This window comes from Dasypus novemcinctus, unplaced genomic scaffold (assembly GCF_030445035.2).
Source record: "Dasypus novemcinctus isolate mDasNov1 unplaced genomic scaffold, mDasNov1.1.hap2 scaffold_174, whole genome shotgun sequence".
NCBI lineage: Eukaryota > Metazoa > Chordata > Mammalia > Cingulata > Dasypodidae > Dasypus > Dasypus novemcinctus.
The window spans coordinates 588893-612991 of record NW_026688162.1 but is presented as its reverse complement, the minus strand read 5'-3'; the positions used below and the strand labels follow the sequence as shown (position 1 = coordinate 612991).

At 43.1% G+C, this 24099-nt stretch overlaps 1 protein-coding gene across 1 annotated transcript in view; it reads left to right on the top strand.

The window, feature by feature from the left end:
• Window positions 1-471: 471 nt before the first annotated feature.
• Window positions 472-24099, top strand: part of LOC101431246 (olfactory receptor 1f45-like) — a 36900-nt gene continuing 13272 nt past the window's right edge. The window contains exon 1 of the mRNA XM_058292633.1: window positions 472-1399. Coding sequence (XP_058148616.1) covers window positions 472-1399 — 928 coding nt within the window. The remainder of the gene's footprint in view (window positions 1400-24099) is intronic.

The window sequence follows — 24099 nt, the reverse complement described above, 5'->3', positions numbered from 1 at the left end:
ATCTGAGAAGGAAGCTGGGAGAGGGAGAGTGTTGGTGAGCTGGGCAGTGAAGACGTGTCCCTAGTGATCGATTCACCCAACGAGTGCTGCCCCTGGCTGGTTAAGGGTCGCTCCTGGGGGCGTCCCGTCTCCATCACCACCACCCCCATCCCATGTGCTCCTGGGGCCAGAGGAAGCCGGCTGCTTGGGATGAGACGCCATCAGCGTACATGGCAACCGGCTGCCAAGAGCAGTTGACATGCTGGGTGGGCTGGGGGAATGAACGGTCTGTGCCCCCATTTGTACATGGATGGGGATGACCCCACGAAAAAAGGGGGGAGTGAATAATGAGGCAGGAGAGGGTGAGGGGGTAACTGCCGGATGTCCCAATGGGCAAGGGAGGGCACCCACCTGCAGCACAGGAGCCGGCTGGGGCCAGCACCACGGACAGCTCCTCTCTCTCTCTCTCTCTCTCCTTGGTCCAGGAAGGTCATGGAAGGGTCCAACGAGTCGGTGCCAGCCGAGTTCCTGCTCCTGGGCTTCTCGGAGGACGCCGAGGAACAGCAGCTGCTGTTCGTCGCCTTCCTGAGCATGTACCTGGTCACAGAGCTGGGCAACCTGCTCATCATCCTGGCCATCACCACCGACCCCCGGCTCCACTCGCCCATGTACTTCTTCCTGGCCAACCTGGCCTCCGTGGACATCTGCTTCACCTCCACCACCATCCCCAAGATGCTGGCCAACCACGTTTCGGGGCGCAGGGGGATCCCCTATGCCGGCTGCCTGACCCAAGTCTTCTTCTTCATCTGGTTGGCGGGCACCGACAGCTTCCTGCTGGCTGCCATGGCCTACGACCGCTACGCGGCCATCTGCCACCCCCTGCGCTACGCCGCGTCGGTGACCCCGCGGCTCTGCGGGCTCCTGGTGGCCGCCTCATGGGCCGCGGCCTTCGGCAACGGTCTCACCCACACGGTGCTGCTGACCCGCCTCTCCTTCTGCGCCCGCAACCGCGTCCCCCACTTCTTCTGTGACCTCAGCCCCCTGCTGAAGCTGGCGTGCTCGGACACCTGGCTCAACCACGCGATGGTGGACACGGTGGGCGCCCTGCCCATCCTCGCCCCCTTCGCGGGCATCCTGGGCTCCTACACCCGCATCTTCGCCGCCGTGCTGAGGATCCCGTCTGCGGGCGGGCGACGGAAGGCCTTCTCCACCTGCGGCTCCCACCTGTCGGTAGTGTCCCTCTTCTACGGCACGCTCATCGGCGTCTACTTCAGCCCCATGTCCTCTCACACGGCGCAGAGGGACGCGGCTGCCGCGGTCATGTACACCGTGGTCACACCCATGCTGAACCCCTTCATCTACAGTCTGAGAAACAGAGACATGAAGGCGGCGCTGGGGGCACTTCTGGGCAGGAAGCCAGGTTTCCCGCGGTGACGCAGGGACAGGAGGCCCGGGTGTCAAATGTCCATCTGCACCGTCCCCAAGTCGATGTTTCCTTCCCGTTGCTTTCGGCGCATTTGTTTAGTCCTTCCTTCTCCCGGCAACTACTTATTTATTTTTTATTCACAGACCAATGTGTTTTATTTTCTTTTGCCTTTTTTTAAAAAAGATTTATTTCTTATTTATTTCTCTCCCTTTCCCCCTATTGTCTGTTCTCTGGGTCCATTCGCTGTGTGTTCTTCTGTGTCCGCTTCTATTCTTGTCAGCGGCACGGGGAATCTGTGTTGCTTTTTTTGTTGCATCATCTTACTGCATCAGCTCTCCGTGTGTGCAGCACCACTCCTGGGCAGGCTGCACTTTTTTCGTGCAGGGCGGCTCTCCTCGTGGGGCGCACTCCTTGTGCATAGGGCTCCCGTACGCAGGGGACAATCCTGCGTGGCAGGGCACTCCTTGCGCACATCAGCACTGCACGTGGGCCAGCTCCACATGGATCAGGAGGCCCTGGGTTCGAACCCTGGACCTCCCATGTGGTAGGCGGACGCTCTATCCATTGAGCCAAATGCGCTTCCCTTCTTTTGCCTTTTAATCCTCAAGAAATATAAAAGAGCAAGCAAGGCTAGCAATCTGGTCACTTTAATCCATAGTCCATTGCCCATGGATTTCATGCACAAATATTCAACTAGCAGTCCCATAAAACAATGATGTTAAGGGAGCAAGTACACTAAAGCAGAACAAGAGCCTAAGAAGAAAATCTAAAGCATTCACAGATAACATTTGTCAGTCATTTCTACTTTTTTCTTTTTTATATAAAAATAATTATCTTTAAAGAAGTTTTAGTTTACATAAATGTTACATCGAAAATATTGGGGATTCTCATATACCCAGACCCCTCCCCCTCTCCAACTTCTCCCATTAACAACATCTTTCATTAGTGCGGTACCTTTATTACACTTGGGGCACACGTATTGAAGCATTGTTACTAAACAAGATCTATACTTTACATTGTGGTTTAAATTTTGCACTGCATAATTTTATAGGTTTTGACATAATGTATAATTGCCTATACCTGTTGTGGCAATATCATGCAGAACAATTCGAGTGTCCCCAAAATGCCCCATGTTACACCTGTTCTTCCCTCTCCTTCCTCTCAGAATCTCCGGTGACCACTGCCTTTACATCAGTGTTACAAGTTCTTCCATTACTAGAATAATAATAAGTCTACATTAGTCCATAGTTGCCTTCCCCCCTTATGTCTGCTCATTCCTCAGTCTTGAGGCTTTGGGGATGGTGATGCCCACTCTGCTTCCAATCGACAGGGTGCTTAGATCCCACAGGGCAGGTGGATGGGGCTGTCTTGCTTGCAGCTGTCGATACGCTCTGTTTTTAGTGATGGGTGTTGTCCATCATCATCTTTTTGACAGATGTCCTGGGTGAGTCCTGTGAATTCCTGGGGTTGTCTGCCCTGCCTACAGTGTCTAGCTCGAGCTCTGAGGAGTACGCCTGCTTGAGGCTTTGCTGACTGTGGCAGTCAGTGAGATCCTCCTGAGACGTCCATCAGCATAACCTCTGGAATGACCTCCTGACTCATTTTGAAATCCCTTAACCATAAAGAGTCATTTGTACTTAATATTTCCCCCCTTTTGGTCAAGGTCTTTTTCCAAATGCATAGCCAGTTTGGGCTTGGTAATAATTCCTCAGTGCCAGGGAGGTTCATCCCTGGGTGTCATGTCCCCATATCAGAGGAAGGTAGTGAGTTTATATGCCAAGTTTGGCATAGAGAGAGGTCACATTTGAGCAACAAGGAGGTTTTCAGGAGGTAACTCTTAGGCAATAGATATTAATAGGCTATGTTTCCATTTCACAAGAACAAGGTTTGTAAGTACAAGCATCAATATCAAGGGCCTAGCCTACTGGTTTGTCCTCCTTCAATAGGCACTGCCCATGTGCTCGAGATTTTTGCCACTCTATCAGAGAATGTAGCATGACTCCCCAGGGTGGTAATTCAATTTTCTGTCAATTATTATGTGGGTCTCCACCCACTGAGACAACTCCCCATGACCACATGAACATATTCTTATTCCAAAGAGGCATGCCCCAGGAGTACCCCTCCTCACACACCCCCCACCACCAATACCCACAGCAGTGATCCTCCTTTGCCACAGTTGCAACACTTCTGCAATCCAAAACCTCCCCCAAAACAAAGCCAACAAAAATAATAATAATAAAATTTTTAAATTAAATACAAAGTAGAAAAAAATCTGCCTGGTGCCTTTCATCACTGTAAGATCTGTTCTCCTTTATGTAGATTGGCAATTTTTTCTGCATGTTTCCCCAATGTCTGGGTTTTTTTTTTTTTTCACTTAATTTTCCCAAAAAAAGTTTAGGTTACAGAAAAGTCACATAGAAAATATAGGGCAGGAAACCAGATGTGTCTCAAGTGATTGGGCTCCCCTCTACCATACAGGTCCAGGGTTCTATACGTGGGGTCTCCTGGTGAAAGCAAGCTGCTCTGCATAATGACCTGGCCAGAGCAAAGAGCTGGCCCATGTGGAGTGCTGGTCCACATAGAGTGCTGACCAACACAGCACGCTGGCCCATGCAGGACTACTGCATCATTCTTCTCTCATTGTCTTGAGCATTTGACAATCTGATAAGTATAGGTCTCTGGGTAGGTCTGCTCCATATTCTCTTCCTTTATTTTTTAAAGATTTATTTATTTCTCCCTCTCTTCATTGTTTTTTTTTGCACTCACTGTCTGCTTTCTGGGTCCATTCACCATGTGTTCTTCTGTGTCAGCGTGTCTCCATTTAGGTGGCACCAGGAACTGATCCTGGGACCTTCTGGACTGGGAGAGAGGTGCTTAATCTCTTGCGCCACCTCAGTTCCCTGATCTGCTGTATCTCATTGACTCTCTTCTGTGTCTCTTTTTGTTGCATTATCTTGCTGCACCAGCTCTGTACACAGGCCAGAAGGTCCCAGGATCAGTTCCTGGTGCCACCTAAATGGAGACACGCTGACACAGAAGAACACATGGTGAATGGACCCAGAAAGCAGACAGTGAGTGCAAAAAAAACAATGAAGAGAGGGAGAAATAAATAAATCTTTAAAAAATAAAGGAAGAGAATATGGAGCAGACCTACCCAGAGACCTATACTTATCAGATTGTCAAATGCTCAAGACAATGAGAGAAGAATGATGGAAGAGAAATCCATCCCATACGAAGAAAACTCAATAAGATTAAGTGCTGAGGGAAGCAGATGTGGCTCAAGTGATAAGGCCTCTGCCTACATACGGGAGGACCCAGGTTCGATCCCTGGGGCCTCCTGGTGAAAAAGAAGAAGAGAAGGCGTGCCTGCACAGTGAGCCAGTGCCCACATGGCAAGCCAACTGCCCACACGGTGAACCAGTGCCCACACAAGTGAGTCATGCAGCAAGATGATAAAACAACAAAAGAGAGACAAGGGGAGAGTCAAGGTGAAGCACAGCAGAGACCAGGAACTGAGGTGGTGCAATTGACAGGGAACCTCTCTCCACATCAGAGGTCCCCAGGATCGAATCCCAGTGAATCCTAGAGGAGAAAGATGAGAAGAAAAGACAAAAAAGAAATAGATACTGAAGATCACACAGCGAATGGACACAGACAGCAAAAACAGGAGGGTGGGGGGAGGGGGAGGGGAAGGAAAAAGATTAAGTGCTGATTTCTCATCTGAAACTATAGAGGCAAGAAGGCAGTGGTATGACATAGTTAAGGTGATAAAAGAAAAAAAAACTGTCATCCAAGAATTCCATATCCAGCAAAGGTGGCATTCAAAAATAAGGGGTCAAACTACTCACAGATAAACAGAAATTAAGAGTTTGTCAACAAGAAAGACTGCCCTTCAAGAAATGCTAAAGGGAGTTCTGTGGGTTGAAAGGAAAAAAACAGGAGACAGAGGGTTGGAGGAGAATGTAGAGAGGAAGATTATTACTAAGAATAAAAAGATAAAAAGAAAAGTAAGAACAAAATAAGACATACATAAACCCAAAGAAAAAAGTGGCTGATGTAAGTGATGCCTTGACAGTAATAACATAAAATGTTAATGCATTAAACTCTTCAATCAAGAAACCCAGACTGTCAGAATGGATAAGGAAATATGATCTATCTATATGCTGTCTACAAGAAACCCACCTTAGACCCAGAGATGCAAAGACATTGCAAATGAATGGTTGGAAAACGATTTTACATGCAAACAATAACCAAAAAAAGGTGGCAGTAGTTATACTAATATCAGGCAAAATAGACTTTAAATGTGAAATTATTTTAAGAGACAAAGAAGGAGACTATATATTAATAAAAGGGGTAACCTCTCAAGAAGAAAGAACAATCATACACATTTATACAACTAACCAGGGTGCCCCAAAATACATGATGCAAACATTGGAAAAACTAAGTGGAGGAATAGATACCTCTACAATTATAGTGAGGGACTTTAACACACCATTATCACCATTAGACAGAATATCTCAACAGAAGGTCACTAAAGAAACAGAGAACTTGAATAATGTATTAGAGGATCTAGACATAATAGGCATACACTGAACATTACATCCAAGTATGGTGGGATATACATTCTTCTCAAGTGCACGTGGATCATTCTCGATAGACCACATGCTATGTCACCAAACAACTCTCAGAAAATTCAGAAAATTATACAAAGTAATTTCTGTGACCACAATGAAATGAAGCTGGAAATCAGTAGGAGGCAGAAAACCTGAATAGGCACAAAGATATGGAAGTTTAAAAACACACCCTTAGACAATCAATGAGTCAAAGAGGAAATGCAAAAGAAACCAGTAACTACCTTGAAACAAATGAAAATGAGAACACAATGTATCAAAACCTATGGAGGGAAACGGACTTGGCCCAGTGGTTAGGGCATCCGTCTACCACATGGGAGGTGCGCGGTTGAAACCCCAGGCCTTCTTGACCCATGTGGAGCTGGCCCATGCGCAGTGCTGATGCACGCAAGGAGTGCCCTGCCACACAGGGGTGTCCCCCACGTAGGGTAGCCCCACACACAAGGAGTGCGCCCATAAGGAGAGCCGCCCAGTGCGAAAGAAAGAGCAGCCTGCCCAGGAATGGTGCCGCCCACACTTCCCGTGCCGCTGACGACAACAGAAGCGGACAAAGAAACAAGAGGCAGCAAATAGACACAGAGAACAGACAACCGGGGGAAGGGGGGAAATAAATAAATAAATAAATCTTTTTTTAAAAAACCTATGGAATGCAGCAAAAGCAGTGCTGAGAGGGAAATTCATAGCCATTAATGCCTATATTTAAAAAGAAGACAGAGCACAAATCAAAAACCTAACCTCACACCTGGAAGAGTTAGAAAAAGAAACAACAAACTAATCCCAAAGTAAGAAGAAAGAAGGAAATAACAAAGATTAGAGCAGAGATTAAATTAAATTGAGAAATAAAAAAACAACAACAACAAGAAAATTTTAACAAAACCAAAGCAAGTTCTTTGAGAAGATTAGTAGATTTGACAAACTCTTGGCTATACCATGCTCATATAGGTTGTTATTGTTCTTGACCCGCTTGTATAATTTCAATCTTTCTAAATTCATTGAGACTTGTTCTGTGATCTAGCATGTGGTCTATCCTGGTGAATGATCCATTTGCAATTGAGGAGAAAGTATATCCCACTGTATTTGGTCAGTGTATATCTATTAGGTCTGGGTCCTCTAATATTATTCAAGGTCTCTGTTTCTTTACTGACCTTCTGTTGAGATGTTCTGTCTAATGGTGATATTGGTGTATTAAAGTCCCCTGCTATAATTGTAGAGGCATCTTTTTTTTCCACTTAGTTTTGCCAATGTTTGCATCATGTATTTTGGGGCACCCTGGTTAGATGCATAAATGTTTATAATTGTTCTTTCTTCTTGATAGATAACCCCTTTTATTAATATATAGTGTCCTTCTTGGTCTCTTATAACAGTTTGCATTTAAAGTCTATTTTGTCTTATATTAGTATAGCTACTGCCACCCTTTTTTGGTTATTGTTTGCATGTGAAATCATTTTCCAACGATTCACTTTCAGCCTCCTTGTGTCCTTGGATCTGAGGTGAGTTTCTTGTAGACAGCATATAGGTAGGTATATTTCCTTATCCATTCCGACAATCTGTGTGTGTCTCTTGATTGGAGAGTTTAATCCATTAACATTCAGTGTTATTACTATCAAGATATTAATTACATTAGCCATATTTTCTTTAGGTTTATATGTGTTGTGATGGTTAGGCTAATGTATCAACTCAGCTATGTAATTGTGAAGTTGTTTGGTCAAACAAGCACTGGACTAATTGTAATACAAGGGCATTTATGGACTTTAGTCATCAGTGAGTTTACTGCATAGATGGCTAATTACATCTACAATCATCCTGGGAGATTGCCATCAGCAATGAGTGATGCTTTATCCAATCAGTTGAATGCCTTAAAAAGGGAAGTGATTCCAGCATTGAGAGAGAATTTCCCAGCTTTGTCTTTGCACAGCCAACATCTCCTGGAAGCTCATCAAGGACCTTCATTGGACTTTCATCAGAGCACCTGCCTGCGGAACCTGGACTCGTGCATCCCCATGGTCACATGAGAGACTCTTATAAATCTCATACTATTTACAGATATCTCCTGTTGATTCTGTTTTCCAAAATAACCCTGACTAATACATATGTGATATGTTGTTTTCATCTCTCTTTTTATCTTTTTAGTTATTCTTGCAATAATCTTCCTTCCTACACTCTCCTCCAACCTTCTTTCTCTCTTGTTTTTCCACTTCAACCTACAGAACTCCCTTTAGTACTTCTTTTTTATATTCTTTATTTTCTTTTAAATGTTACATTCAAAAAATATGAGGTCCCTACATAGCCCCCACCCCACTCACCCCACCCCTCCCACATCAACAACCTCTTCCATCACTGCGGTGCGTCCACTGCAACTGGCGAATATATTCTGGAGCACTGCTGTACCACATGGACAGTGGCCCACATTGTACTCCACACTCTCCACCAGTTCACCCAGTGGGCCATGACAAGATGCACAACGTCCAGCATCTGTCCCTGCAACACCACCTAGGTCAACTCCAAATCCTGAAAATGCCCCCACACCATCTCTCTTCTTCCATCTCCCTACCATCAGCAGCCACCGTGACCACCCTCTCCACATCACTACTACAATTTATTTCCTTACTAATCACAATAGTTCCCCAGCAGAACACCAGTAAGTCCACTCTAATCCATACTCTATTCCTCCATCCTGTGGAACCTGGGATGGTTATGTCTAGCCCCCCTCTTCATCAAGAGGGAGCTTAGATTCCACATGGATGGTGGCTGCAATTCTGTTTGCAACTCTTGGCACTCTTGTCTCCCTGGTGGGGTGGCTGACCCTCTTCACCTCCCTGTTAGCTGGCCAGGGTAAGTCCAAGACACCAGAGGGTAGGAGCTGCAAGTCAGCTGAGGCCCAAGACCTGGCCATCACATGGGCAGCTCAGAGATTCAGGTCTCCTGAGTGTACACCAACCCAAATGCCAACAACAGGTCCGGTAAAAGTAACAGAAGAGTCATGTGTAGAAAGGTCATATCTGAGTCCAATTCCATCACACTCAGGAACACAAACTTCAAAGTAAGGCCAACTGAGATGGCCCTGAACTCCAGAGCCACCTGCCATGACCATAGAATCTGTGGGTCTCTGCAGCCCTCAGGAGAACCAGCACCTGGGTTTCCATCTACCCTGGCTGTCTCTGGTACCCTGCTGAGGCGTGCATAAGCATCACCCCTCTGATGACATCCTGACTCTTTTGAAGACTCAGAGCCATATAGACACACTTGTCCTTTCCATTTCCCCTTTATCCAAAGTCCAAAAGCAGTTTTTAACACCTGATATTGCATGTAGGCTGACATAGTCTGCTCGTCTGAGTTGACCTCTTTATTCAAGGTCTTTTTCTAGTTACATCTTCAGCTGGTGCTTGGTAGTAATCCCTCAGCACCAGGGAGGCTCATCCCTAAGAGTCATGTCCCACGTTGGAGGGAAGGCAATGCATCTACATGCTGAGTTTGGCTTAGAGAGTGGCCACATTTGAGCAACATGGAGGCTGTCAGGAGATAACTCTTAGGCACCCTGCAGCTCTAGGCCTACTTCATATTTCAGGCCCACAGGCTCATATTGGAGCCATCAGTATCAAGGACTCATTGCTGGGCCATCCATCTTTGTTGGTCTTTGCCATTGCACTTGGGGGATTGTTGCTGTTCCATTGGAGAATATGATAGAGCTCCCCTGGTCAGGAACTCAGCACTCTCTCATCTGTCATTTCCAGATGAAACCACTATGAAAATATCCAAACCTTTCTATGTACCCTGTATACGTGCCCTGGAGAACTTCCTCCCAACCGTGTACCCCCCACCAATAACACCCCACACACGTGCTCCTCCCCTGCCTTAGTTGAACCTCTCTGAGTCCAAAACTTCTTCAAAAAGGAAGCCCAATATATTGCCAGGTTCCATTAAGAGTAAAATCGAATATAGTATTGGGTTTAAAGGTTAGATATAGAATACATACTAATTTAGAGAAATTAAATAAAGGAAAAATAGATTGGAGTATCAAAAAATGAAAAAATGAAAAAGCTTTGTTTTTGACATTTTGCTTTTCATCACTGCTACAGGTGTTGCTCTGTATGTACAGTGGCAAGGAAATTTCTTCCATTTCTTCCTCAGTGTCTACCTCCTTTCTCTTTTTTTTTTCCTAATCATTAAGTTTCTCTTCACATAAGTTTTCGATCACAGTAATTCACATATACAATATATGGGACTCCCACATATCCAACATCAAGCCCTTTGTCCCTTCCCTAACAATGATTTTTTTCCATGTTCATATTATATTTGCTGCAGCAAATGTAGAGATATTGAAACAATAGCTTTCAAACATGGTTTACATGTTGGGTTTACATTATGGTTTATATTTTAGACTATACAATTTTCTGAATTTTTAGTTATCTTATGTTTTACATTATGGTTTACATTTTAGCCTATAGACTTTTATACATTTTTGGTGTAATTTAACATGACCTATATCCATCATGGCATGATCTTGTGGAACACTTCCATTGCCCCACAGTTACCCTGACTCCATGTATTCAACACCTCTTTCCCCCTCCCCTCAGGGCCCACCATGACAATCAATCTTCATTACTTGAGGGACCATATTCAAAGATACTTGCAAAAATGTTGAGGGCTTGACATACTTGACTGCCCTAACCCATTGGGAGCCACCGATTCTCTCAAGAGATACAATTCCCTCTGTTTGAGAACATCAGGCCCCCAAGGATGTGCGTATACCTTCACTCTCATTATATGGGTCTCCATCCAATGATATAATCCACTATGATGAAATGAGCACTCACACACTCCCTAGAAGCTTGCCCTGTGTCAGATGTTCCCCTTAAACATCTTTAACAGGTAACCTTCTGTATTATATTTTCTAAAGAGTTTTCTCTGCATTATAATTTCCACCACATACCTGACAATTTCCCATGTTCAAATGTTCCCTCCACATTCCCCCCAATTTCTTGGGCAATCTGACCCATCCTCCCCTCCTAGCCCCCCTAATCCCATTCAGCTCCACCCAAAGGTATCCCTATGCCCCCATTTTATCCCTTCCCTGTACAAATACTTACCTCCAGCTTATCATAGATTTCACCCAAGTAGGTGTCAGCTCGAAACCTTCCTCTACCCCCCAACTTCCTTTAAGTTTATCATCCAGTCTCTAGCTCTCTGAGACAGCTTGGTTTACTTATTTCATATCAAAGAGGTTATGTAGTATTTGTTCTTCAACGCCTGGGTTGCTTCACTCAACATTAAGGTTCTCAAGATTCATCCACGTTATCACATGTGTTTGTACTGTATTCAGTCTTATAGCTGAATAGTATTCCATTGTATGTATATACCACATTTTATTTATCCATTCATCTGTTGATGCGCTTTTGGATTGATTCCAACTTTTGGCTCCCACCCTCTGGTTTATTGGACTTACCCCAGGCAGCTAACAGGGAGTTGAAGAAGGTCAACCACCACACCAGAAAGCCAAGAGTGCCTACAACTGCAAACAGGAGAATTGCATCCATCATCCAAGTGTAATCGAAACACACTCTCAATACAGAGGTAGACTGGACATAAACATCCCAGGGTCCACAGAATGGAGGAATAGAGTAGAGATTAGAGTGGACTTACTGATACTCTATTCTAGAACTAATGTGATTAGTAATGGAAGTAAATGTAGCACTGAGATGGAAAAAGTGGCCATGGTAGCTGCTGAGTGTGGGAATGAGAAGAAGAGATGTGATGTGGGGGCATTTTCAGGACTTGGAGGTGTCCTGGGTGGTACTGCAGGGACAGTTACTGGACGTTGTATGTCCTCCCATGGCCCACTGGGTGGACTGGTGGAGAGTGTAAACTGTAATGTGGACCACTGACCATGTGGTGGAGCAGTGCTCAGAGATGTATTCACCAGGTGCAGTGGGTATCCCATAATGATGGAGAAGGTTGTGGTTGTGTGGGGTGGGAGGGTAGGAGGGAGTAGAGAGGTATATGGGGACCTCATATTTTTTTAAGGTAACATTAAAAATAAATTAATTAATTAAAATAAAATAAAATAAAATAAAATAAAATAAAATAAAAATAGTGAATAGTGCTGCTGTGAACATTGGTGTGTATAGATCAGTTCCTGTCCTTGTTTAAGTACAAATACTTACCTCCAGCTTATCATGGATTTCACCCAAGTAGGTGTCAGCTCACGACCTTCCTTTACCCCCCAACTTCCTTTAAGTTTATCATCCAGTCTCTAGCTCTCTCTCCTATTACAAGGTCCTGTAGATGCTTCCCTACATTGCTTCCCAAGGTCTTTATGGTCTTGGTTCTTATATTTAGGTCTTTGTTCCATCTTGAGTTGATTTTTGTATAAGGTATGAGTTGGTAATCCTCTTTCATTCTTTTACATATGGATATCCAGTTCTCCAGGCACCATTTGTTGAAGAGGCCATTCTCTCTCAGTTGAGAGGGTTTGGTGGCCTTGTCAAATACCATATGGCTCTATATATGAGGATCTATATCAGAACTCTCAATTTGGTTCCATTGGTCAATGTGTCTGTCATTGTGCCAATACCATGATGTTTTCACTACTGTAGCTTTGTAATATATTTTGAAGTCTGGTAGTGTGATTCCTCCAATTTCATTTTTCTTTTTCAACATGTCTTTGGCTATTCGGGGCCTCTCTCCTTTCCAAATAAATTTCATAGTTAGTTACTCTAGGTCATTAAAGAATGCTGTGTTGATTTTTATTGGGATTGCATTGAATCTTTAGATCAGTTTTGGTAGGATAGACATCTTAATAATATTTAGTCTTCCCATCATGAACAGGGAATATTCTTCCATTTATTTAGATCTTCTCTGACTTCCTTGAACAGTGTTGTGTAATTTTCTGTGTATAAGTCTTTTACATCTTTAGTTAAATTTATTCTTAAGTATTTGATTTTTTTATTTACTATTGTGAATGGTATTTGATTCCTGATTTCCTCCTCAGATTGCTCATTACTGGTGTACAGAAATGCTACTGATTTTTGCACATTGATCTTGTAACCTGTGACTTTACTGAATTCATTTATAAGTTCTAGAAGCTTTGTTGTAGACTTCTCAGGGTTTTCTATGTATAGATTCATATCATCTGCAAGTAGTGAAATCTTGACTTCTTCCTTTCCAGTTTGGATGCCTTTTATGTCTGGTTTTTGCCACAGTGCTTGAGCAAGTACTTCTAAGACAATGTTAAATAGAAGGGGAGACAGTGGGCATCCTTGTCTTGTTCCTGATCTTAGAGGGAAGGATTTTAGGATTTCACCATTATAAATGATGTTAGCTATAGGTTTTTCATATACACTCTTTATCATGTTCAGAAAGTTTCCTTCTATTTTGATATTTTGCAGTGTTTTTATCAAGAAAGCGTGCTGTATTTTGTCAAATGCTTTTTCTGCATCTATGGATACGATCATGTGGTGTTTTTCCTTCAATCTGTTTATATAGTGTATTACATTGACTGATTTTCTTATGTTGAACCATCCTTGCATACCTGGAATGAATGCTACTTGGTCGTGGTGTATAATTCATTTAATGTGTTGTTGAATATGATTAGCAAGTATTTTGTTGAGGATTTTTGTGTCTAGGTTCATTAGAGAGATTGGTCTGTAATTTTCCTGTCTTGTGGTGTGTTTGTTTGGCTTTGGTACTAGGGTAATGTTGGCATCATAGAATGAGTTAGGCAATGTTCCTTCTGTTTTGATTTTTTGGAAGAGTTTCAGCAAGATTGATGTTAGTTCTTTCCAGAATGTTTTGTAGAATTCACCTGTGAAGCCATCTGGCCCTGGGCTCTTCTTAGTTGGGAGGTTTTTAATGACTGATTCTATCTCTTTACTTGTGATTGTTTTGTTGAGATTGTCAACTTCTTTTGTCAATGTAGGCAGTTTATGTGTTTCTCAGAATTTGCCCATTTCCTCTAAATTGTCATTTTTGTTGGAATATAGTTTCTCAAAGTATCCTCTTATGATAGTCTTTATTTCTGTGGGGTCAGTGGTGATATCTCCTTTCTCATTTCTTATTTTGTGTATTTTCATCTTCTCTCTTTTTTTCTTTGTTAATCTAGCTAAGGGTTTGTCAATTTTATTGATCTTCTCAGCTCTTGGTTTTGTTTATTTTTTCGAGTGCTTTCTTATTTTCTATTTCATTTAGTTCCACTCTTATCTCTGTTATTTCTTTCTTCCTTCTTCCTTTGGGGTTAGTTTGTTGTTTTTTTACTAATTCCTCCAAGTGTGCAGCTAGTTCTTCAATTTTACCTCTTTCTTCTTTTTTGATGTATGAATTTATGGTTATAAATTTCCCTCTCAGTACTGCTTTTGCTGCATCCCATAAGTTTGGATATGTTGCATTATCATTTTCATTAGTTTCAAGGTAGTTATTAATTTCTTTTGAGATTTCCTCTTTGATCCATTGTTTTTCTAAGAGTGTGTCAACGTCCAAATCTTGATGCTAAATCTGGGTCTCTGGCCCTTGCAGATTTCCAGCTTCACTCCACTATGGTCAGAGAAATTATTTTGTATGATTTCTATCTTTCTGAATTCATTGAGATTTTCTTTGTGGCCTAGCATGTGGTCTATCTTGGAGAATGATCCGTGTGCCCTTGAGAAGAATGTATATCCTGATGTATTTGGGTGTAATGTTCTCTATATGTCTATTAGGTCCAGCTCCTCTAATATATTTTTCAAAGTCTTTGTTTCTTTAGTGATTCTCTTCAGAGATGTTCTGTCCAAAGTTGATAGTGGTGTATTAAAGTCCCCCACCATAATTGTAGAGGCATTTATTCCTTCCTTTAGTTTTTCCAGTGTTTGCCTCACGTATTTGGAGGCCCCCTTATTAGGAGCATAAATGTTAATGATTTTCTTTCTTCTTGTAAAATTATCCCTTTCACTAATATTTAGTGACCATCTTTGTCTCTCACAATTGTTTTGCATTTAAAGTCTATTTTATCTGATATTAATATAGCTACTCCTCCCCTTTTTTTGGTTATTGTTTGCTTGTAAGATTGTTTTCCAGCCATTCACTTTCAACCTTCTTTTATCCCTGGGTCTAAATGTGTTTCTTGTAGACAGCATGTAGATGGGTCATATTTCTTTATCCAGTCTTCCAGTCTGAGTCTCTTGACAGGTGATTTTAATCCATTGACATTCAGTGTTATTACTTTCAAGGAATTTCTTATATTAGCCATATTTTCTTTGGATTTGTGTTTGTCATATTTTGTTTGATTTTCTTTTTCTGTTTTTGTCTTTTTAGTTGCTCTTACGTTCTCCTCCAACTCTGTCTCTCTTGTTTTTCTTTTTCTTCCTGCAGAACTCCCTTTAGTATTTCTTGAAGGGCAGGATTCTTGTCGGCATATTCTCTTAGTTTTTGTTTATCTGTGAATATTTTGAACTCTCCATCATTTTTGAATGCTAACTTGGCTGGATAGAGTATTCTTGGTTGGAAATTTTTTCCTTTAGTACCTTGACTATATCACACCACTGCCTTCTTGCCTCCATGGTTTCAGATAGGAAATCAGCACTTAATCTAATTGAGCTTCCCTTGTATGTGATGGTTTTCTTTTCTCTTGCTGCTTTCAGTATTTTCTCTTTGTCTTGAGCATTGGATAATTTGACAAGTATATGTCTTGGGGTGGGCCTGTTGGAATTTAAGCTGTTTGGGGTGCATTGTGCCTCCTGGACATGTACATCCATCTCCCTCAATAGGTTTGGGAAGTTTTCAGCCATTATTTCCTCCAACACCCCTTCTCTCCCCTTTCCCTTCTCTTCTCCTTCTCAGATGCCTTTAATGTGTATGTTTGCACATTTTGCATTGTCATTCAGTTTCCTAAGTCCCGCCTGAATTTTTTCTATCTTTTTATTGATCAGTTCTACTATCCGATTTCAGATGTACTGTCTTTCACATCACTAATTCTCTCCTCTGCCTCTTTGAGTCTGCTGTTATTTGCTGAGAGTATATTTTTGATTTCTTGAATTGTGCTGTTCATCACCATCATATCTGTTATCTTTTTGTGTATGATTGCAATTTCTTCTGTATTCTCTCCAATTGTCTTCTTCATATTCTTAATCTCTTCCTTCACTTCATCAAATTGGTCCCTAATATATGTTTTGATAGATTTAATTACTTGTTTGATGTTCTGTTCCTCTTCCTGGTTTTTAGTTTGTTCATTGGATTGGGCCATATTTTCCTGATTATTGGTTTGGTTTGTAGTTTTTGTTTGTTTTTGTTTGTTTTTGGTTTTGTTTTTTTTCATTTTTTTTTAAATATTACATTAAAAAAAAATGAGGTCCCCATTCACCCCCACCGCCCCCACCCCACCACTCCCCCCACAGCAACACTCTCCCCCATCATCATGACACATCCATTGCATTTGGCGAGTACATCTCTGGGCATCGCTGCACCCCATGGCCTATGGTCCACATCATAGCCCACACTCTCCCATGTTCCATCCAGTGGGCCATGGGAGGATCTACAATGTCCGGTAATTGTCCCTACAGCACCACCCAGGACAACTCCAAGTCCCGAAAATGCCTCCACATCTCATCTCTTCCTCCCACTCCCTGCACCCAGCAGCCACCATGGCCACTTTTTCCACACCAATGCCACATTTTTTGATTACTAACCACAATAGTTCATGAATAGAATATCAGTAAGTCCACTCTAATCCTTACTGTATTCCTCCTTCCTGTGGACCTTGGATTGGTTGTGTCCATTCCAGGTTTGTAGTTTTTTTGTTGCTGTCTGGTCATCATTTTATCTTGATTGGTTTAGTCAGTTGCTTAGCTTCTTTGTCTAGTTTGGAGTTTAATTAGTTGTTTTTGCATGCGTGTTAAGTCTTCTCTTTGTCACTTTGTTTTTCTTATTCTATTTCCTTGTTGTTGGTTAAGTTCACTTGAAGGAAAATATTAGGACCAGAGAAAGCAAAAGGAGTAAGAAAAGAAAATGAAAAATAGTAGTATTGATAGTAAATATTAACAGAGGAAACATGTGAGATCTAGGAGAATAGATATTAGTTTCATGTAAGTTACGTAGAGTTATAACAGTAAGAAAAATAGAGTATGTATAATAAGACGATAAACTGAATATGGAAAGGAACATAGTGTAAATTAAAAGGCCAGTGTGTTCAGGAGAGAGGGAAAGAGAAAAGAAAGGACATTAATATAGTGAATATAATACAGAAAACAGAACAAAGGTATTAGAAGTAAAAAGTCAGAAAAATAAGGGGGCAAACAAAGAGAGGTGTAATGTAAGAGAAACAATCAATGATGGAGGATAGAAAGATGTAGAGGAAAGGGGATAGTGTAGGTGGCCAAAATCAATACACACAGAAAAGAGTAAATGGAGGATGAGGAAACACAGCAAATGTGAAGCTCTCCCTGCAGCACCTAATGTAAAAAGAATAAAAAAGAAGAGAAAGAAAGAGGGGAAAAAGGGACAAAAGGGAGTGGGAAAGTAAGTGAGAAAAAAAAGAAAAGAAAAGAAAAAAGGACCTTGGGGTTATAAAGAGGAAGGAAAAGTAAGATAAGCCAACCAAATACTAGGGAAAGTTTCAAACAAGGAATCCTGTTTATAGTTAAATAAAACACTTACGGGGAAACGGACTTTGGCCCAGTGGTTAGGGCGTCCGTCTACCATATGTGAGGTCCGCGGTTCAAGCCCCGGGCCTCCTTGACCCGTGTGGAGCTGGCCATGCGCAGCGCTGATGCGCGCAAGGAGTGCCGTGCCACGCAAGGGTGTCCCCCGCGTGGGGGAGCCCCACGCGCAAGGAGTGCGCCCCTGAGGAGAGCCGCCCAGCGTGAAAAGAAAGTGCAGCCTGCCCAGGAATGGCGCCGCCCACACTTCCCGTGCCGCTGACGACAACAGAAGCGGACAAAGAAACAAGACGCAGCAAATAGACACCAAGAACAGACAACCTGGGGGGGGGGGTGAATTAAATAAATAAATAAATCTTTAAAAAAAAAAAAAACACTTAGGGATCTGATGTTCCCCCCTTTCTCCCTTCCTCACTTCCCTCTCTCCCAGGCAGCAGGAAAGCTGCCTGAGAGGTCTGGCAGGAGATTCAAGTGGGTCCTTGTTGAATCAGCTCCGCACAGAAAACAACGACTCTTAATTTCCAGAGAGAGAGCACCCACACCTCACCAGGAAACCCAAGTATGTTATTGCAGGCTTGGAAAGCACCTCCTACAGTCCCTCTCCTTTAGGTATGCTCTAAGAGGGCTTGTTGATTTTCTGACTCCCCCTTCTCCCAGGCCAAGTTTCCTATCGCAGGGTACTAAGGTCTAGAATTGGGCTATCTCAGCAGATTTGCCACTCCTCTCTTCCCAGATTCTCCCCAAACCAGCCGGTATGCTCCTCCAAGCTCAAGAAAAGAAAAAAAGAAAAGAAAGAAGGGGGGCACCAGAAAATCAAACCCACACTAGCCAGGCCCCCCTACTGTACCCCCCCCCCATCAAATCCCTCCCGCCCATGGAGTCAGTCCAAAACCGTAGGGCTAAGGTAATCCCGGACCTCCGGGAGTGCTGGACTTGGGAAAGGGAAGTCCGGGACTCTGCAGACCCAGGACACGTAGGTCCATGGAACATAGGCTATGGGGACTCAGGGGACACTGACCTGGGGACCATGCATCCAGGGACCACGGGGCCCAGGGATGCCACCGCACAACCAACAGTTCTCAGGAAACACCCTGGCCACCAGCCCCAGGGGGAAAGGTCCCACCAGCCCACAGCTTCCGACCTCTGTGCTTGTAAGCCGCAATTCTACCTTTAGCAAGCAGCACCTCTGCCACTCTCTCTCCAAATCGATGTCTCTCCGCCCTGCAAGCCTCCAAGACAGCCTGCTCCAGCAAGACTCCAAACCCATTCGGCCACCTCTTTGCAGGAGAGACCGTGAGGTGCACTCACTCAGATGCCATCTTCAAGAGGTTCCTTAGTACTTCTTGAGTGACAGGTTTCTTGATGGCAAACTCTCTTAATTTCTGCTTATCTGAGGATAGTTTGAACTCTCCCTCATTTTTGAATACCAGTTTTTCTGGATATAGAATTCTTGGCTGACAGGTTTTTTTTTTTCTTTTAGTACCTTAACTATGCCATACCACTTCCTTCTAGCCTCCATAATTACAGATGATAAATCAGCACTTAATCTTATCGAACTTCCCTCACATGTGATGGATCTCTTTTCTCTTTCTGCTTTCAGTATTCTCTCTTTGCCTTGTGCATTTGACAAGTTGACAAGTATATATCTTTGGGTGGGCCTGTTAGGATTTACACTGGGGCGTGCTGTGCTTCTTGGACATGTACATCCATGTCCATCAATAGAGTTTGGAAATTTTCAGCCATTATTTCCTCCAGTACTCCTCCTGCCCCATTTCCCTTCTCTTCTCTCTCTGGGATGCCTATAAGCATATGTGTGTGCATTTCAACTTGGCATTCAATTCCGTGAGTCCTTGATGAATTTTTTCTGTCTTTTTATCTGCCTGTCTGATTTCAGATGTACTATCTTCTACATCACTAATTCTTTCCTCTGCCTGTTCACATCTGCTGTTTCGTGCTTCAAGCATATTTTTAATTTCTTGTATTGTGCCATTCATCACCATTACATCTTTTATCTTTTTATGTATGTGCATGATTTCTTCTGTATCCCCCCCCCCCCAGTGTCTTCTTAAATCCCTTATCTCTTCCTCCACATCATTAAGGTGACTCCTGATACTTGTTTGGACATCCTTGATTCGTTGCTCTATGTTCTGCATCTCCTCCTGTTTTTTAGTTTGTTCATTAGACTGAGCCATGCCTTCCTGTTTCTTAACATGACTTGTAATTTTTGCTCACATCTAGTCATCTGCTTATCTTGATGGGCTCATTAGGTTGGTTAGCTTCTCTTTCTACTCCAGGGTCTTATCTTGTTTTGTTTTGTGCTTGGGTTATCCTTCAACACCTGGTTCCACTTATCCTATATCTTTTTAGTTGTTCATATTCCCCTCCCCCCCAAAAAAAAAATTAAGACCATAGAAAAGGAAAGAAAGGAGAAGAGAAAAAGGAAAAATGGAAAAGAACCAGGAAGAAAAGAAAAAATAAATAAGTAATAAGAGTGAAGAATAAAAAATAAAAAGAACTGAGAATTTAAAATGTGGACTAAAATAGACAGAAACAGGAAAAAATAGGATAAAATAAAAGACCACAAAGATGAGATGAGAAGAAAGAAAATGAGAAGGTAGACCAATAAAAAAACAATGGAAGAGGGGGAAGTATAGGAAAAGAAATTAAATAAACTAAGGAAAAAAGAGAGAAAAAGGGGAAAAAAGCAAAAAACAAACAAAAGAGACTTCCCTTTCAGGCCACTAGCAACTGTCTCAGGCTGCCAGTGCTCACCAACCTTGCACCCTGTCCTCCCCAGGTAAAGTACCTGGGTATAAAGAAAAGAATAAGGAATTTAAAAATTAAAAATAAAATAACCTAAAAATAAATCTCAACCTAAGTTTTCTGCCCTGAGGCTACTTGTCCTTCAACTTCTGCAGCTCTTGGGGTGCCTCTCTGCACACTCCCTTATCACTCAGGCCAGTTAGGCTTTTTCTTTTTTTTAGGAAGTACCGGGAATTGAACCTCGGACCTCGTGTATAGGAAGCAGGTGGTATACCCACTTCACTGGTTATGTTAGGCTTCTGAAGACCTCTGAAGGCTTGTCATCTGCCTCTGCTTGCCCTCTTACCCTCAGGCCAGGTGGGCTTCTCATGTTTTGGTTGCTTGCCCCTCCAGCCTTCCCTGTCTCCTCGTCAGCCCATCCGCACACTGATCCAGTTCCCTCTCCCCCAGGGTGGGTGGGTGCAGCCGCCTGCCTCATTGGTTACCCCCCTCCCCTCTCCCTGTAGCTATTTCAGCGTGAGCTGGTGTCATTTTTGTTTTTTCTTTGGTCCTCCTGCCCTCTCTTCTCTCTCCCCTACATTTCTCACCCCCTGAACTGGCTGGGTGCTGGACCCCCACATCTGTTTTCCCTGCCACTTCCCCACCTCGAGAGCCTGCTGGGTACCTGGATACCCCCCTGGGTGCCTGAGGATGGGGGGCTTAACTCTAGGAGCTGGCTGAGCACTGGTCTTCCAGCCAGGTCCCTTTCCTGCTTCCCTCTCCCTCTGAGCTGACTTGAGGGCCGTATCCCCTATGGTTTCCCTTTTCTCCCAGCCAGCTGGGGCCCCCATCTGTCACTGCCATCTCCAGTTCTCCCCTGGTCCCCTTCTGCCAGGTAAACCTGCCTACCTTCCTGCAGTTTCTGAAGGAGGGTTGCAGTCTACCATTCCCTGCTCCGCCATCTTGGAGCTCCCAACAACTATTTATTGAGCACCTATTATTACACTTTAGGCAGTATTTTAGGGTGAGGGAGGGTACAGCAGGACCAAACAAAATTGCTGCCGTTGTGGAGCTCACACTCCAGCCTGAAGAACATATAACAGTTTAAAGAAAGCGCTTTGGGGAAGCGGCTGTGGCTCAAGCAATTGAGCTCCCATTTGCCATATGGAAGACGAGGTTGGATCCCTGGGACCTCCTTTTAAAAAAAGAAAAATGAAGTCCCAGACCGGCATGGAGAGGCACAGATCCCTGCACAGCGAAGCAAAGCACACACACCCCAAAAAAAAGGTGATGCAAGCAGATAAGAAAAAAAAAATGGAAAAAGAAAAAAACGCCTTAGAGACCAGACAGACCCAGAGTCAGATCCCATTCACATCTGGAGGAGCGATCCCATTGTGTTAAGGTTCAGATCTAACCACTATAACAAAGAAAGCTCAAAAGGCTCTAAAGTCATTGGTGTTTGGAGACTGGACTCTTTGCTCCTTTAGCAATACAGTTCCATAAAAACAAAAATAAGAAACTAGGTAGGCATCTGGTCAACTCGCTTTGAGGTGGTTCCATAGCTAGAGCCTACACACAAAAGGATGAGTTCTTAGGTCTGTTACCATATTGGTTTCCTTGACATGCCCACATCTTTGTCACTCTCAGTTAATGGATGTTACCTGGAGACCACTGAAAAGATAGCCTTGGGCAGAAAGCCAGGACCCTGTGTTTTCATTATATAAGGGACTAGAAACTGTTGTCTCCCCTCTGGATCCATCCCCTTCCATCTCTATAGGAAAAGTGGCCAATTCTTGTCTAAGACCATTTCATTCTTGTAATTCTTTGCTGAAAGCAGCAAGGAACAGCCAACTCACAGTGACATTCTAGCTTTTTCCAATCCTGTCTTCTAGAGTTATTGGTTCAGTAGACACATAAGTCTACCTTTCAGGTTATCACAGGGGGTCTTACCAAATGTTGATTCTTGGCGTAAAATGGATCTCCAAATTTCCAGATTGTAATACTGCTTCCGTGCCAGTAATCTAATGCAACCAGCTGTTGTTTTGATTTGTGCTTTTTTGTAATGGAAGCACCCCATATCTGGTACCAGTTTCTGAATTATTTAGGATGAACAGCCTGTTTGTTTAATAAAAAATCCCAGAGGAGCAAAATAGAAGTTTATTTCTCTTTCATGTAGCAGTCAACTCCAGGTCAGTGGGAGGCTCTGTTTCTTTCAATCACTCAGAGACCAAATTTTCTTATGCCATGTTTATTCCCCATTTCCCAGGCTATTATTCTCACCTATCAGAATGAAGCTGCAAACTCCAGGTTATAACAGAAAGATCAAATAGCACAGAGGAGGCAAGCCTGCTATCCTGAAGTATGGACTTCTCACATTCCATCCTGGGTTACTCCTAGTTGCAAGAGAACCTGGCAAGTGTGGTGTTCTTGACTGGGCAGATTTCCAAACTGTGATTCTACAGAAGGATATGGTGGGTTTTGATAGACAACTACAGTCCACGTTCCACCCCTTTAGCCTCCAAATGCCTGAATTCATGCCTCTTCCAACCCAAAACATATATGTAATACCCTCCCTGAAGAACCAACCTAAATCCCCTCTAACTGCTCCATCCAGGTCAAAACCCAAAATCTCTGGAGTCTTCTTCATCAGGTACAAATGTTCTCCGAACGACTTGATAATTTGTAAACCAGAAGTTAATTTATCTGACCCCCTTCTCACCACTATATGATATTGGACTAGAAATATGTCCATAGGGATGGCCAAGTTTTGCTGGGGCAGGATCTATTTTAAAACTCCCTGCTTACGAATGCAATACGTTTTTTAGTTAGATCTGTTGGCCCTCTGCATGTTTTTTTCCATCTGGGATGTTCTTCCTTGTCCATTACTGTGACAGTATGAAGACGGATGGACCCTAGAAAACTATGTTCTTGACTTAATCCATTCCTGTGGGTGGAAACCTTTGTAAGTGGAACCTTTTGATTGGGTTACATCAGTTAGGATGTGAGTTTTAATCTTCTTACTGGAGTCTTTTATAAACGGGATGAATACAGAGAGACACACAGTGAAAAACCCACAGAAGCTGAGAGAGAAAACCCCAGAAGCCAGAAGCTAAAAGTGGCAAAACCCAAGAGGGAATGGACAGACCAGCAGATGCTGCCGTGTGCCTTGCCATGTGACAGAGGAGTCCCCAGGATCTCCAGTAGCCTGGAGGGGAGAAAGCATCACCGAAGGATGCCTTGATTTGAACATTTTTCTCAAGATCAGAACTGCAAGCTTGTAAGCCAATAAATCCCATTGTAAAAGCCAACTCTTTTCTGGTATATTACCTTTCAGCAGCCCAGCAAACTAAAACAATTACTATCCACGGCCATACAAGAATATTGAGCAGTAGGTCATCCTTGGTAACTCTTCGACTCTCACAGCCTGATTCCTCTTGTGTAAAGTAGGGACCAAAGTTGTTTTGAGGCTCAGATAAGCATAGGTGGGGCACGTGGTTTCAAGATCACTCTCTGAAAAAATGTATAGGCTATTTGCTATGAAGTAATCACACCTGGGTGTAGTTTCTACAGTCTTTAATTTGCCCAGGTCTCTCTATCTTGTTAACAGTGACTACCTGAGGTTATTTGAAATAAAGTTTTGGGGTAGGGAGGCAATAATCCTACTTACCACTGTCTTAGAGATCCAAGTCTGTTGGCTTCT